Source organism: Salvelinus alpinus, chromosome 3, assembly GCF_045679555.1.
Source record: "Salvelinus alpinus chromosome 3, SLU_Salpinus.1, whole genome shotgun sequence".
Lineage (NCBI taxonomy): Eukaryota > Metazoa > Chordata > Actinopteri > Salmoniformes > Salmonidae > Salvelinus > Salvelinus alpinus.
In genome coordinates this window covers 7,270,543-7,286,936 of record NC_092088.1, presented here as the reverse complement: position 1 = coordinate 7,286,936, position 16,394 = coordinate 7,270,543, and the positions used below count along the sequence as shown (strand labels likewise).

The 16,394-nt window shown below is 50.8% G+C and overlaps 1 protein-coding gene across 6 annotated transcripts in view; it reads right to left on the bottom strand.

Moving 5' to 3' along the window:
* The window catches only part of tacc2 (transforming, acidic coiled-coil containing protein 2), a 280,409-nt gene that overhangs the window by 117,168 nt on the left and 146,847 nt on the right, over window positions 1-16,394 (bottom strand). For 2 of the 6 annotated variants that reach the window (XM_071391353.1, XM_071391354.1), the window contains exon 1: window positions 2,149-10,300. The exons of 1 other annotated variant lie outside the window; for it this stretch is intronic. In XM_071391353.1, the coding sequence (XP_071247454.1) occupies window positions 2,149-10,238 (8,090 nt within the window). In that variant the 5' untranslated portion in view covers window positions 10,239-10,300. Of the gene's footprint in view, window positions 1-2,148; window positions 10,304-16,394 lie in introns of those variants that run through there. 3 more of the 6 variants (XM_071391352.1, XM_071391351.1, XM_071391350.1) reach the window with 3 other exon arrangements.

Genomic DNA, 16,394 nt, shown 5'->3' with positions numbered 1-16,394 from the left:
TGAACCAGGGTCTGTAGTGACTCCTCTAGCACTGAGATGCAGTGTCTTAGACCGCTGAACCAGGGTCTGTAGTGACTCCTCTAGCACTGAGATGCAGTGCCTTAGACCGCTGCGCCAGGGTCTGTAGTGACTCCTCTAGCACTGAGATGCAGTGCCTTAGACCGCTGAACCAGGGTCTGTAGTGACTCCTCTAGCACTGAGATGCAGTGCATCAGACCGCTGCGCCACTCGGGAGCTCCTCTCATCATAGTTACAAATACATAGCGTAGGTGAGGTTTCTGTTGTATGTAATGCAACTGAATGATCATTGCAATACAGTATGCGAGATGTTTTACCATCACCTGTGTCCCAGTAGCATATCGTAAAAGACACAAGCTTGTTTTTGTATTTCAAAATACGGCAACAAAATAAAAAATGGCGGCTAACAACATCACAGAGATTGTGTGATGTATCACTAGTTTGGTCATAACACATGAACAGGCTTGGTCTTGTCCTTTCTGATTCCGTAACCAGGAAACCACATTTCTACATAAACCATTCATTCTATAGAGGGCTTAAAAGAGAGTTATGGGCCGTTATATCTCCCTGACGACGCGGTATCTCCCTGACGATGCGGTATCGCCCTGACGGCGCGGTATCTCCCTGACGACGCGGTATCTCCCTGACGGCCCGATGTCTCCCTGACGGCACGGAATCTCCCTGACGACGTGGTATCTCCCCCTAACGCAGAGGTATCTCCCTGACAGTGTGGTATCACCCCTTAACGCAGCGGTATCTCCCCCTAACGCCGAGGTATCCCCCTGACAGCGCGATATCCCCCTACCGGTGCGGTATCTCCCTGACGGCGTGGTATCTCCCTGATGGCGTGGTATCTCCCCCTAACGCAGCAGTATCTCCCCCTAACGCCGAGGTATCTCCCTGATGACATGGTATCTCCCCCTAACGGCACGGTATCTCCCCGACGTCGTGGTATCTCCCCCTAACAGTGTGGTATCTCCCTGACAGCATGGTATCTCCACCTAACGGTGCAGTATCTCGCTAACGTCGTGGTATCTCCTCCTAATGGCACGGTATCTCCCTGATGGCGTGGTATCTCCCTGACGGCGTGCTATCTCCCTGACGGCGTGCTATCTCCCTGACGGCATGGTATCTCCCACTAACAGCGTGGAATCTCCCTGACAGGGTGGTATCTCCCGGATGGCTTGGTATCTCCCCCTAACGATGCGTTATCTCCCTGACGGCGTGGTATCTCCCACTAACAGCGTGGAATCTCCCTGACAGGGTGGTATCTCCCTGATGGCTTGGTATCTCCCCCTAACGGTGCGTTATCTCCCTAACGGCGTGGTATCTCCCACTAACAGCGTGGTATCTCCCTGATGGCATCTCCCTGACGGCATGGTATCTCCCACTAACAGCATGGTATCTCCCTGACAGTATGGTATCTCCCAATAATAGTGCGGTATCTCCCAATAATAGTGCGGTATCTCCCTGATGGCGTGGTATCTCCCACTAACGGCATGGTATCTCCCTGACAGCGTGGTATCTCCCACTAACAGCGTGGTATCTTCCCCTTACTGTGCGGTATCATCCTAACAGCGTGGTATCTCCCCCTAACGGTGCGGTATCTCCCTGACAGCATGGTATCTCCCTCTAACCCGACGGTATCTCCCTGACAGCATGGTATCTCCCTGACAGCATGGTATCTCCCCCTAACGGCGTGGTATCTCCCCTTAACGGTGTGGTATCTCCTTGACGGTGCGGTATCTCCCTAACGGGGCGGTATCTCCCTGATGGTGTGATATCTCCTTGATGGTGTGATATCTCCCTGACCGTGCGATATCTCCCTAACGGGGCGGTATCTCCCTGACCGTGCGATATCTCCCTAACGGAGCGGTATCTCCCTGACGGCGCGGTATCCCCCTGACGGTGTGTTGTAACAACCAAAAACAATGCAATAAACACAAACACTCACTAGTCGACACAAGCACACACACACACACACACACACACACACACACACACACACACACACACACACACACACACACACACACACACACACACACACACACACACACACACACACACACACACACACACACACACACACACACACACACAGTCTGTGTACAGGGCGGCGTGCAATACCTGGGATCTGTAGTTTTCTCAGAGGACTCCGCTGTGTTCTGTTGGTGGGACTGTGAGAGGGAGGCTGCATGGGATCTGAGAGCAGCCAACCAGTCTACCTCTGGTTCTGCCTGTTCTGTGGCAGGACCGGTAACTGACATCTCTGTCTGTTCTGTAGTAGGACCAGTGACTGATATTTCAGTCTGTTCTGTGGCAGGACCAGTCTGTTCTGTGGCAGGACCAGTCTGTTCTGTGGCTGGACCAGTTTGTTCTGTGGCAGGACCAGTCTGTTCTGTGGCAGGACCAGTCTGTTCTGTGGCAGGACCAGTCTGTTCTGTGGCAGGACCAGTTTGTTCTGTGGCAGGACCAGTTTGTTCTGTGGCAGGACCAGTTTTTTCTGTGGCAGGACCCGTCTGATCTGTGGCAGGACCTGTCTGTTCTGTGGCAGGACCAGTTTGTTCTGTGGCAGGACCCGTCTGTTCTGTGGTCTCCTGTGGAACTGCATCACCATCTGTTAAGAGCCTCTGTTTTTCCTCCTTCTTCTTCTCCTGCTTTAGTTTCCTCTCTTCCATCCTTTTTGCTAATGCTTTCATCCTCTTCTCTCTCTTCCTGTTCAAGGCCTCAATATCCTCAGCCGCGGCCTCTCTCTCTGAGTCAGCTAGTTGTACTACTGTGGGGCTTTCTGTGGTTGTTGTTGATATTGTTGTGCTGGAGGCCTTCTGGACCACATGGGGATCAGGATCGACATTGAGACCAGGACTTTCTCGAGTTCCACGAACGTTTCTGTTTTTTACCGCGTCATAAGCTGAACATGGTTCAACTGTCTTGTATTCTGCATCCTGTACAGAGGCTTTGACCTGAACAGGGTGAGTGTCAGCCACTATGACAGGAGTGTCGGTGACCTGGTCTGGGGTCAGTTTGACAGGGACAGTCACTTTGGTCTGGTGGTGTGATATGACCTCCTCCTTGTGAACCCCATGCCCCTCGGTGCTGACCCTTCCCTGTGAAGATGATGATGATGATGAGGCAGGAGATTCCAGCCGTGTGGTTTCATCTCGGTGTGAATCCGTTCCAACAGGGGCTGCAGTGTTCTCCGTGTTGCTGCGTTGATCTTGACGAGTCGGTGTTATAACACCGGTCCTTTGACTCTTATCCTCGACATTCTCCTTATCCTTCACCGACAGACCCTTTGACTTGAGCTCTGAACGGTCTGAACCGGACCGGACATCGACTACTCCTGGCCCAGTGTTTTGGGTTTCATCTGTCCTCTTTTCACGACCATCAGGGACTTTTACTACAGTCCCTGTGTTGCTGTCTCTCACCGTATCCCCACTAGCCCAGTCTAAAAAGAAACGATTGTGACTATGAGAAGGCATATTGACTCCTTCACGACTAAGTTCGAAGCTATGAAAAGGTATACTGACTCCATAGTTCCTTACAGTAGAAGTAATATTCCCCACTCCCTCCATTGTGTCTGGACCTCTCTCTCCATCGATGACATCATAGTTGCAGTCACCTGACTTGCCGTTCTCTCCCTGACCGCCCAGGGTCCTCTCTGCTCCCTGCGTTACCCCCGGCAACAGTGTTGAAGCTGTGAGGGACTCGGTGCGCTTGTTGTTGTCTGGTTCTCCTCCTCCATCACGTCTAACTAAACGACCACATGATAAGTCCTCTGAGGCAGTACTGGATCCTGGCCTTTCCTGCTGCTGTTCTTGTTCCTGTTGCCGAGCAAAACGGTTCAGACGAATCACTGAATCTGATTGGTTAAGAGCTGCATTTTCAGTCGAATCGGGTACAAAGGGGTCTCTAGTCTCTTCGCAGGGCTCCAGTGTCTTCACTGTTGCTGGCACCGGCAGCGTGGGGTAGAGACTTTGTTCTAACACAGAGGGAGAGGATAAATAGCTAGAGTCTCCACTGGAACAAAACCCATCCTTAGACGAGCCAGAAGGAACCAGGCTGGGGTCAGACGAGGCCTTGTCCTCTCCTTTACCTGTTCTGACACTCCTTCTTCCTGTTTGCTCCACAGCGTTAACTATTTGTGCACTCCCCGTGTTGTCTCCCTGCACATCACCACCGTGCCAATCTAAAAAGAAACGATTATGAGAAGGCATATTGGCTCCGATGTCTGTTATTTCACTCTTCTCGTCTCTTTCCTCATGGAGAGCTACTATTTGTGATTCTGTCAGTGTTTGTGTCTGCTCCTGTTCCAAATGCTGATATCCGGTCTTTTTGATTTGCTCTCCTGCTTTCTTATCAGTCCTATTAGTCTGCTGTTGTGTACTTGTCTGATTCCACTTTCCTTTCTGCTTGTCATCCTCTATTTCCTGTTGTTTATCCACTGTTTGTTTTTCTTCCTGCCTTTTTCCCTCTTGAGAGAGATTCTCATCCCCCTTTTTATGTTCTTCATCTGTTTCCTTCTCCTCTGTTTCCTTCCTCCATATTTCCTTCTCCTCTGTTTCCGTCTCCTCTGTTTCCTTCATCTCTGTTTCCTTCTCCTCTGTTTCCTTCATCTCTGTTTCCCTCTCCTCTGTTTCCTTCTCCTCTGTTTCCTTCTCATCATTTTGTCTCCTCTCTTCCTTCTTTTCCGCTGTTCTCTTTTTCTTTTGTTTCATTTTGTCCCCCTGTTTGTCCTCTGTGTTTACATTGAGAGGCTGGCTGCTTATTGGCTGCTCACCACTGAGTGGTGGGCTGACATGTATGATGTCATCTTTAATGGACGAACCCACGCTGATGACCTCATCGTTAATGGACGCGGCGCTACTGAATAGATGAAGCCTAAGAGGCTCTTCTACCTTGGGCTCAGGAAGGGTGTTATCAGATCCAGCTGTTGATACTGTTGTGGTCTGAGGCTGAGATGGTGATTTAGAGATGGGGATTTTTTCTGGAAGCTTCTCACTAACCTCCTCTTTAACCTTTTCAGCCAGTGACCCTTTGTGACCACTGCTGCAAGTCTCATGCGCTTCCTCTTCCTCCCTGTGTCTCAGATAATCTCTGTACTCTGAATCCAGTATTGCACATGCTGCCTGTGTCACTTCCTGTATCACATGATCGGGGAGTGGTGTGATTTCCCCTGTCACATGATCAGGAAGTGTGATGATGTCATAGTGACTCAGCATGGGACCTGGGTGCTTCAGTATTACTATTGGCCCAATACTATCAGATTGATCCCTCAGTATAGGAGAGGACAGGTCAAAGACTGTTACCTTTGGAATACTGGCCTCAGTCACTGTCTTAACTTCAGCCTCATCTTCAGCCTCAGCTCCATCCACGGTCACTGTCTTAACTTCAGCCTCATCTTCAGCCTCAGCTCCATCCACGGTTGTTGCCTCATCTTCAGCCTCAGCTCCAGCCACGGTCACTGTCTTAACTTCAGCCTCAGCTCCATCCACGGTTGTTGCCTCATCTTCAGCCTCAGCTCCAGCCACGGTCACTGTCTTAACTTCAGCCTCAGCTCCATCCACGGTTGTTGCCTCATCTTTAGCCTTAGCCAAATCCAAAGAAGGGAAGTCTGTACTCTGAGGCCCCTCTCTACCCTTCATAGGATCTGAAGGGGATTGGTTAGGGACATTCATCTTTGGAATACGAAGCCCAGCCTCTAGCATAACTTCGGCCCCGGCCCCAGCCTCAATTCTGTCCCTAGCTCCAGCCTCAAGTCTGTCCCCAGCCATAGCGTAAGCCACAGAGGGAGGGTCTCTAGAACATTGTGGAGTCTGTGACGGCCTCTCTCTGGTCTCCGTATGATCTGTGACAAGGAGGTCACGGTGAATTGATTGGTCTGATTGGTCTAATTGGCTTGTGGGCTGATCAGCCTGAATGGTGGGCTGTTCCTCATCCGTTTTTGTCTGCAGCGTCGTAGTGACTACTACAGCCGTGGTGTTGGTCAAGGTCACATCTCCAGAGGGGTTTGATCTTGATCCACCGTCTGGCTGGATAGAGAGGGAACCTACACTGGGCACTGCACACAGACACTGGGCACTGCACACAGGTCCAGCAGAGGTGAACGCATCTTCAAAAAAAAACTGGAAAACAGATTCACTGGACGTGGTGGTGAGATGCTTCTGAGAAGGTGATGGTGTGAGGGATGAAGAAGAAGGAGGAGGAGGAGGAAGTTTGAAATCCACCTGTTCTAAGTCTGGGACTGGGTCTGGGTCAGCTGCACTAAGAGTAGATATAGGAGCGGAGTCCTGACGTCTTTTACTATTGTCTTCGACTACTAATGCTCCAGAATCTCTACGTGCGGTCTCTGGAAGCCCTGTCCTAGCTAACAGGCAAGATTCTACTTTTTCTCTATCTTGTCCAGACTTATTCTCTCCCTCCTTCTCTCCTCCCTCCTTCTCTCCTTCCTCTGACCCCTTCTCAGTCTCTGTCACCTTCCCAGAGTCTTTGACATCTCTTCCTGGCTGGGACTTCTGCCGAGGCTCCCCATGGAGGTTAAGGGGGTTCAGTGTTGGAAGAGCATCCCCAGCTAGTGCTGCTTGTGGTGGGCTTACGGCTGGTGGTGGTGGTGGTGGTGGGATCTCTGGCTTCTTGGAGCTGAGGAAGTCATGGGAGGTGAAACTGGCTTCAGTCACTGGGTGGTGAAGGTTCTCGTGTACCTTCAGTGGAGGCAGGGAGGCACAGTCCAGTCCAGTAGCTGGTTGGGAGAAAGAGATATCATTGAGGCCTATAGAGGAGCTATCATCTGCTTTCACCGCATTGTTGAAAAATAGTTTCCTGTTGTCCCCTACATTGCCCATCAGAGCTAACTGGAACACCTTAACTCCAGCCATGGTGGGGCCTTCCACTACACCACTGCCAAAGCCTTGAGACTGAGGCTGTACTGATCTGAGGAGTGTAGCTTCACTCTCAGTGCCGGTGTGGTCGATACGGACCGGTTGATCGTAGCTCACAACTGTAGCTGAGCGCTGCTGTAACTGAAAGACCAGCGGAGGCTGAGGTGAAATAAAAGAGAAGGCAGGCGGAGGATCCTTCCCTGTCTCTCTCCCGGTCTCTGTGTCTGAGAGGAAGGCTTCTCTTATTTCTCCTGGAACAGGTCGTAAAGTTCCTCCTTTCTCTTCTGGATCCTCCTTTCTCTCCTGGCTCTGTTTGAGACAAACCCTGTCCTCAGTCTCTGTGCCTCCCTTTGTGTTGCTTCTGGAGCCCTGCGACTGTGGCACAGAGTGGTCTTTAAGACCTAGGACAGGTCCTGTGGGCACTCTTCCTCCTTTCTCCTCTAGTTCTGGACTCAGGCTGTGTTTGAAATGAGACGACTCCTCTGTCTCTGTACCTCTGTTCTCTTCTGACTTCAGACTCTGTTCGAGACAAAGTTTGTCGTCTCCTGACTCCTTGGTCTCTGTGCCTCTCTTTGTGTTGTTGCTGTCCCGGGTCTCCTCGTGCTCAGCAGAGTGAAAGGGAGGGAGGAGGGATGAAAGGAGGGCTAAATCTCTGTTTTCTGTCTGCCGGAAGGGCTGAGAGACAGAGAGACTGCCTTGTTCTTGTTTACCAGAGGTGCTGAGCTGAGAGTGAAGAGATGAGCAAGCTGAATCTCTGTTGCCCTGTTGCTGTATTGGTGGAAAGAGAGAGAGACAGACCTGATCAGCAGAGATGATGATGCTGCTGCTGCTGGCAGATGTGGAGGAGGTAGAGGAGGCTGAGGAGGCTATGATGAGCTCAGCCCCCCAGCAGCACTGCGACGGTAGTAGTGAGTCGACAGGAACGGCAGCGGTGGTAGAGTCAGGGGGCTGTAGTAGTGAGTCGACAGGAACGGCAGCGGTGGTAGCCTCAGGGGGCTGATACGTCTTACTCCCAGCTGATGACACCGTGCTAGCTGTGGGGCCTGCCGCTGTCGGATGGCTCAATGAAACCTGCTCTCTGGCAGCAGCTACCCCTCCTCTCCCTCCTCTCTGTTCTCCGCCCTCCTTTCCCCTTCCTCCTCCTCCTCTTTTTCCCTCCTCTCCCTCCTTTCCCCCTCTCTCCAATCCGGTGGCAGTAGCAGTGTTGTTGTCTTCCTGGCAGTGGCGTCCAGTGATTACCCAGAGGGGAAAAGGAGAGGTATCAGTGACGTTGTGGTCTTCTGTCCGGTGTCCAGACTCTTTCTCCCGCTGCTTCTCTCTCTCCGTGGCTGGAGAGAGTGTGTTGGTCCCTGGGGTGCCGCTGCCAGGCGTCCCCCCTCCCGTCTCTTCACTCTCCGGTGAGTTGTGAGGCACAGCGTTATTGCTGCAGTCCTGGTCAGACGCAGATACAGCCTTTGTCTCTGTCTTTGTATCCTTAACAGGGAGTGCAGGTGAGCCTTTTATCCCCGTGTCGATGAAAGAGACATGGGCGGGTCTGCACGCCGAGTGGAGGAGAGCTATTTCCCTGTGTCGCTTCTCTCCTGCAGAGCACTTCAACTGACTCTCCTCTATCCCCTCTAAACCTCTTCCTCTGTCTCCTAGTGCCACTGACTCTGTTTCTGCTGTTACTGCCGTGTCTCTCTCCAGCCAATCGAGCTGCCTGTTTTTCCCCTCTCCCTCACATTCGATCATTTCTGGCATCGTGGGTGTTGTCATGGGCAACGCGTTGCCAGCGGCAGCAGTGGCCACTACTGAAGGCTCTTCAAGGGCGCTCTTCTTCCTCTCCACCTCCTCCTCCTCCCTCGCTTTCTCTCCTATACAGGCTCGGTTCTGAATCTGAGAGTGTGTGTTTCTCTGGTCCAGTGGGTGTGTGTTAGTCTGGTCCAGTGTGTGTGTGTTTCTCTGGTCCAGTGTGTGTGTGTTTCTCTGGTCCAGTGGCTGTGTGTTTCTCTGGTCCAGTGGCTGTGTGTTTCTCTGGTCCAGTGAGTGTGTGTTTCTCTGGTCCAGTGTGTGTGTGTTTTCTGGACACTTCACAGAGAATACATGTTCATCCTGTGTTGTTCTATCTGATTTCTGATCAGAAACACGGGCAGAGATTGAGCTGACATTACTACGCAGATCAATAACTGTGGTCTGGACAGATGTATTCCTGTCATTATCATTAACCCTTCCTGTTGCATTGTGGTTCCGGTCTGGGGTTTTAACACCGCGAGTCAGAGAGAAGGGGCCATCTGTCTGGCGATGGTCTGCAGACTGCTGAGGCTCCTTGGGTAGGGTTGGGGCCAGACTGGGGGCAGGTGAACCAGCCTGGACGGTGGCTGGGGGGCTGGAGCTGGGTTGGGCCTGGGTAAGGGCCAGGCTGAGGGCAGGTGAACTAGCCTGGACGGTGTCTGGGGGGCTGGAGCTGGGTTGGGCCTGGGTAAGGGCCAGGCTGAGGGCAGGTGAACCAGCCTGGACGGTGGCTGGGGGGCTGGAGCTGGGTTGGACCTGGGTAAGGGCCAGGCTGAGGGCAGGTGAACCCAGGGCCAGGCTGGTAGTAAGATGATCCCCACAGCCTGTGGATGAGGGGCTGGAGCTGGTCTGTCCCTTGGGGCTCAGCTGTTCCTGGTAACCTGAACTCTTGCCCTGTGGTTCTCTGTTTGTCCCTGTCTGGATGTCTGACTGTGTCTCTGTCTCTGGCTTTGACTGTGTCTGTGACTGTGTCTGTGACTCTGGTTTTGACTGTGTCTCTGACTCTGACTCTGGCTTTGACTGTGTCTGTGACTCTGGTTTTCGCTGTGTCTGTGACTCTGGGATTAACTGTGTATGTGTATGTGACTCTGGAATTGACTTTGGCTTTGACTGTGTCTGTGTCTGTGACTCTGGCGTTGACTGTGTCTGTGTCTCTGTCTGTGACTCTGGTTTTGACTGTGTCTCTGACTCTGGCTTTGACTGTGTCTGTGACTCTGGTTTTGACTGTGTCTCTGACTCTGACTCTGGCTTTGACTGTGTCTGTGACTCTGGTTTTCGCTGTGTCTGTGACTCTGGCTTTAACTGTGTATGTGTCTGTGACTCTGGATTTGACTCTGGCTTTGACTGTGTCGGTGTCTGTGACACTGGCGTTGACTGTGTCTGTGTCTCTGTCTGTGACGCTGGATTTAACTGTGTATGTGTCTGTGACTCTGGATTTGACTCTGGCTTTGACTGTGTCTCTGTCTCTGTCTGTGACTCTGTCTTTGTCTCTATCCGTGTCCCTGTAGGTGTCTCTGGCTTTGACTCTGTATGTGTCTCTGGCTTTGACTCTGTCTGCGTCTCTGGCATTGACTCTGTCTGTGTCTCTGGCTTTGACTCTGGCTTTGACTCTGGCTTTGACTCTGTATGTGTCTCTGGCTTTGACTCTGTCTGTGTCTCTGGCTTTGACTCTGTATGTGTCTCTGGCTTTGACTCTGGCTTTGACTCTGGCTTTGTCTCTGTCTGCGTCTCTGTCTGTGTCTCTGGCTTTGACTCTGGCTTTGACTCTGGCTTTGACTCTGTCTGTGTCTCTGGCTTTGACTCTGTCTGTGTCTCTGGCTTTGACTCTGTATGTGTCTCTGGCTTTGTCTCTGGCTTTGACTCTGGCTTTGACTCTGGCTTTGTCTCTGTCTGTGTCTCTGTATGTGTCTCTAGCTTTGACTCTGCCTGTGTCTCTGGCTTTGACTCTGTCTGTGTCTGTGTCTCTGGCTTTGACTCTGTCTGTGCCTGTGTCTTTGGCTTTGTCTCTGTCTGTGTCTGTGTCTCTGTCTGCGTCTCTGTCTGCGTCTCTGTCTGCGTCTCTGGCTGCGTCTCTGGCTGCGTCTCTGTCTGTGTCTCTGTCTGCGTCTCTGGCATTGACTCTGTCTGTGTCTCTGTCTGTGTCTCTGGCTTTGACTCTGTCTGTGTCTGTGACTCTGGCTTTGACTCTGTTCGTGTCTGTGTCTCTGACTTTGACTTTGTCTGTGTCTCCGTCTGTGTCTCTTGCTTTGACTCTGTCTGTGTCTCTGGCTTTGACTGTGTATGTGTCTGTGACTCTGGATTTGACTCTGGCTTTGACTGTGTCGGTGTCTGTGACTCTGGCGTTGACTGTGTCTGTGTCTCTGTCTGTGACGCTGGATTTAACGGTGTATGTGTCTGTGACTCTGGATTTGACTCTGGCTTTGACTGTGTCTCTGTCTCTGTCTGTGACTCTGTCTTTGTCTCTATCCGTGTCCCTGTAGGTGTCTCTGGCTTTGACTCTGTATGTGTCTCTGGCTTTGACTTTGTATGTGTCTCCGGCTTTGTCTCTGTCTGTGTCTCTGGCTTTGACTCTGGCTTTGACTCTGGCTTTGACTCTGGCTTTGACTCTGTATGTGTCTCTGGCTTTGACTCTGTATGTGTCTCCGGCTTTGTCTCTGGCTTTGACTCTGGTTTTGACTCTGGCTTTGTCTCTGTCTGTGTCTCTGTATGTGTCTCTAGCTTTGACTCTGCCTGTGTCTCTGGCTTTGACTCTGCCTGTGTCTCTGGCTTTGACTCTGTCTGTGCATGTGTCGCTGGCTTTGACTCTGTCTGTGTCTCTGTCTGTGACTCTGGCTTTGACTCTGTATGTGTATGTGTCTCTGGCTTTGTCTGTGTCTCTGTCTGTGTCTCTGTCTGCATCTCTGTCTGCGTCTCTGTCTGCGTCTCTGTCTGTGTCTCTGTCTGCGTCTCTGGCATTGACTCTGTCTGTGTCTCTGGCTTTGACTCTGTCTGAAGCACTGGCTTTGACTCTGTCTGTGTCTCTGGCTTTGACTCTGTCTGTGTCTCTGGCTTTGACTCTGTATGTGTCTCTGGCTTTGTCTCTGGCTTTGACTCTGGCTTTGACTCTGGCTTTGACTCTGGCTTTGTCTCTGTCTGTGTCTCTGTATGTGTCTCTAGCTTTGACTCTACCTGTGTCTCTGGCTTTGACTCTGCCTGTGTCTCTGGCTTTGACTCTGTCTGCGTCTCTGTCTGTGTCTCTGTCTGCGTCTCTGGCGTTGACTCTGTCTGTGTCTCTGTCTCTGGCTTTGACTCTGTTCGTGTCTGTGTCTCTGACTTTGACTTTGTCTGTGTCTCCGTCTGTATCTCTTGCTTTGACTCTGTCTGTGTCTCTGGCTTTGACTCTGTCTGTGTCTCTGGCTTTGACTCTGTCTGTGTCTCTGGCTTTGACTCTGTCTGTGTCTGTGTCTCTGGCTTTGACTCTGTCTGTGTCTCTGGCTTTGACTCTGTCTGTGTCTCCGTCTGTGTCTCTGGCTTTGACTCTGTCTTTATCTCTGTCTGTGTATCTGTCTCTGGCTTTGACTCGGGCTTTGACTCTGTCTGTGTCTCTGGCTTTGACTCTGTCTGTGTCTCTGACTTTGACTCTGTCTGTGTCTCCGTCTGTGTCTCTGGCATTGACTCCGTCTCGGTCTGTGTCTCTGGTTTTGTCTCTGTCTGTGTCTCTGGCTTTGACTCTGCCTGTGTCTCTGTCTGTGACTCTGTCTGTGACTCTGACTCTGTCTGTGACTCTGTATGTGACTCTGTCTCTGGCTGTGTCTCTGTCTGTGACACTGGCTGTGACTCTGGCTGTGACTCTGGCTGTGTCTCTGTCTGTGTCTCTGTCTGAAGCTCTGGCTTTGACTCTGGCTTTGTCTCTGGCTTTGTCTCTGTCTGCGTCTCTGTCTCTGGCTTTGTCTGTGTCTCTGTCTGTGTCTCTGTCTGTGTCTCTGGCTTTGTCTGTGTCTTTGGCTTTGACTCTGTTCGTGTCTGTGTCTCTGACTTTGACTTTGACTTTGTCTCTGTCTGTGTCTCTGACTTTGACTTTGTCTGTGTCTCCGTCTGTGTCTCTTGCTTTGACTCTGTCTGTGTCTCTGGCTTTGACTCTGTCTGTGTCTCTGGCTTTGACTCTGTCTGTGTCTCTGGCTTTGACTCTGTCTGTGTCTCCGTCTGTGTCTCCGTCTGTGTCTCTGGCTTTGACTCTGTCTGTGTCTCCGTCTGTGTCTCTGGCTGTGTCTTTGTCTCTATCTGTGTCTCTGGCTTTGTCTCTGTCTGTGTCTCTGGCTTTGACTCTGTCTGAAGCTCTGGCTTTGACTCTGGCTTTGACTCTGGCTTTGACTCTGTCTGCCTATGTGTCTCTGGCTTTGTCTGTGTCTCTGTCTGTGTCTCTGTCTGTGTCTCTGGCTTTGTCTGTTTCTTTGGCTTTGACTCTGTTCGTGTCTGTGTCTCTGACTTTGACTCTGTCTGTGTCTCTGGCTTTGACTCTGTCTCTGTCTGTGTCTCTGGCTTTGTCTCTGTCTTTGTCTGGGTCTGTGTCTGTGGCTTTGACTCTGTCTGTGTCTCTGTCTGTGACTCTGTCTGTGACTCTGTCTGTGACTCTGACTCTGTCTGTGACTCTGTATGTGACTCTGGCTGTGACTCTGGCTGTGACTCTGGCTGTGACTCTGGCTGTGACTCTGAGACTTTGCCTTTTTTCTTTTTCCTCCTCTTTTTCTGTGAGTTTGTCTTTTTCTCCGTGTCTAACTTAAAATCATTATCTAGTGTTGACTCTGTCTGCTTGGACTCTGCCTGCTTGGACTCTGCCTGCTTGGACTCTGCCTGCTTGGACTCCGCCTGCTTGGACTCCGCCTGCTTGGACTCCGCCTGCTTGGACTCCGCCTGCTTGGACTCCGCCTGCTTGGACTCCGCCTGCTTGGACTCCGCCTGCTTGGACTCCGCCTGCTTGGACTCCGCCTGCTTGGACTCCGCCTGCTTGGACTCCGTCTGCTTGGACTCGGCCTGCTTGGACTCGGCCTGCTTGGACTCGGCCTGCTTGGACTCGGCCTGCTTGGACTCAGTCTCTTTTGACTGTGCTTGTGAGTCTGCCTTAATCTCTTCTGAGGTTTTTTGTCCTGTCAGCTGGTCTGTTTTAGGCCCTACTACTAAGCCTATCAGTAGCTGTATCTCTGTCCCTGCCTGTTCTCTCTGCTCCACAGACTCTGGACTTATCAGTAACTGTATCTCTGTCTCTGCCTGCTCTCTCTGCTCCACAGACTGTGGACTTATCAGGGTCTCTTTAAATACATCTGCATCTGTTGTCGAGTCTAATGGCATCGGAGTGTCTGTTTCCTTCAGTGCATCTGCCTTTTTTTTGGAGTGAATCTCTGCCTCTGCCTCTCTAGCCATTCTCTCAAACAGTTGTAATGTGCTTTCCTCTTGTTTAGCTTCTTTGGCTGCTCCCTCTTCAACTGGTTTCTTATTGTTTCCCAGAAGGTGACTTCTGAAGCTAAACCCTTCGGTATAGGCTGTAACCCTCTGACTGGTTGACGTGTCACTGTTTCCACGCTGTGTTCCCTCGTTGCCATTTTCACCGTCGTCATCGTTGTCGTTGTTGTTGCCGTGGTATCCTGGCCGGATCACAAGTAGGGGAGGTGGTGGTCGTATCCGTGGCGATGGAGAAGATGACTCTGTGTCCTTGGGAACAGTAACAGTCACTCCTCTTCCTCTAGCCATTCTCTCCTCTTCATCTGTCACTCCTCCTCCCGTATCCCTTCTTCCTTCCTCTTCCTTCCTCTCTTGACCACTGGCCTCAGAGACATGGAGGTCTGGTATGCTCAGTGAGGCCATTTGTTCCTCGTATTCCTGGAAGGCCTTGAGCAGCTCCTGCTCCAGCAGCATGGCAGGGGACAGGGGTGTGAGAGGTGGAGCACTCTGCATGGGCATACCAGTAGACTGGGCTGGGGACAAGGGTAGGGAAGATAGTGCTGGGAGGGGTGGGCACAGGAATGGGGCACCTTCAACGGGCAGGGCCAGAGCTGGAGACGGGGGCAGAAGGGGTGGGGGTAGGGCACCCTCCATGGGCGTGGCAGTAGGTTTGGGGGAAGGAGGGGTAAGAATGTCTGTGGGAACTAGGTCAGCATGGCCGGGATGCCTGAGGTCCAGGGTGGGGTGGGGTATGGGGACCACCCGGGCAGGAGGGTGGAGTGGGGTTGGGGGGGTGACCCCAGTCGGATAGGAAGGTGGGCAGGGAGACAGAGTTAGTTACTGGGAACTGGTCATCAAAACAGCGGTCCATTCCATGATGCTATAGAAAACGCATAGCACACGCCGGGCAGGGGCAAGTCCCAACTCCATACACAGTTACTGCAATCTGCACACTGCACACTGCACACTGCACACAGCACACAGCACACAGGTACTGCACTGCACTGCACTGCAATCTGCACATAGCACACAGCACACAGCTAATGCACTGTAATCTGCACACTGCACACTGCACACAGGTACTGCACTGCACTCTGCACACTGCACACAGGTACTGCACTGCAATCTGCACACTGCACACAGGTACTGCACTGCAATCTGCACACAGCACACGGGTACTGCACTGCAATCTGCACACTGCACACAGGTACTGCACTGTAATCTGCACATAGCACACAGGTACTGCACTGCAATCTGCACGCTGGACACTGCACACAGGTATTGCACTGCAATCTGCACACAGCACACATGCACTGCACACTGCACCTGTACACAACACTGCACTATAATGTGTACACAACACTGCACTATAATCTGTACATTGTACAGAGCACTGCATTCAGAAATGTTATAGAATGAATAGTCAGACTGCATAAATAAGAGCATTCATTTAACACACACAGACACATAACTCAGTTAAAACAATGGTTTAGACTACACACCTGGTATCTTATAGATAATGGTTTAGACTACACACCTGGTATCTTATAGATAATGGTTTAGACTAAACACCTGGTATCTTATAGATAATGGTTTAGACTACACACCTGGTATCTTATAGATAATGGTTTAGACTAAACACCTGGTATCTTATAGATAATGGTTTAGACTACACAACTGGTACCTTATAGATAATGGTTTAGACTACACAACTGGTACCTTATAGATAATGGTTTAGACTACACACCTGGTACCTTATAGATAATGGTTTAGACTACACACCTGGTATCTTATAGATAATGGTTTAGAGTACAAACCTGGTACCTTATAGATAATGGTTTAGACTACACAACTGGTATCTTATAGATAATGGTTTAGACTACACACCTGGTATCTTATAAATAATGGTTTAGACTACACAACTGGTATCTTAAAGATAATGGTTTAGACTACACAACTGGTATCTTATAGATAATGGTTTAGACTACACAACTGGTATCTTAAAGATAATGGTTTAGACTACACACCTGGTATCTTATAGATAATGGTTTAGAGTACACACCTGGTACCTTATAGATAATGGTTTAGACTACACAACTGGTATCTTATAGATAATGGTTTAGACTACACAACTGGTATCTTAAAGATAATGGTTTAGACTACACAACTGGTATCTTAAAGATAATGGTTTAGACTACACACCTTGTATCTTATAGATTATGGTTTAGAGTACACAACTGGTACCTTATAGATAATGGTTTAGACTACACACCTGGTATCTTATAGATAATGGTTTAGACTACACAACTG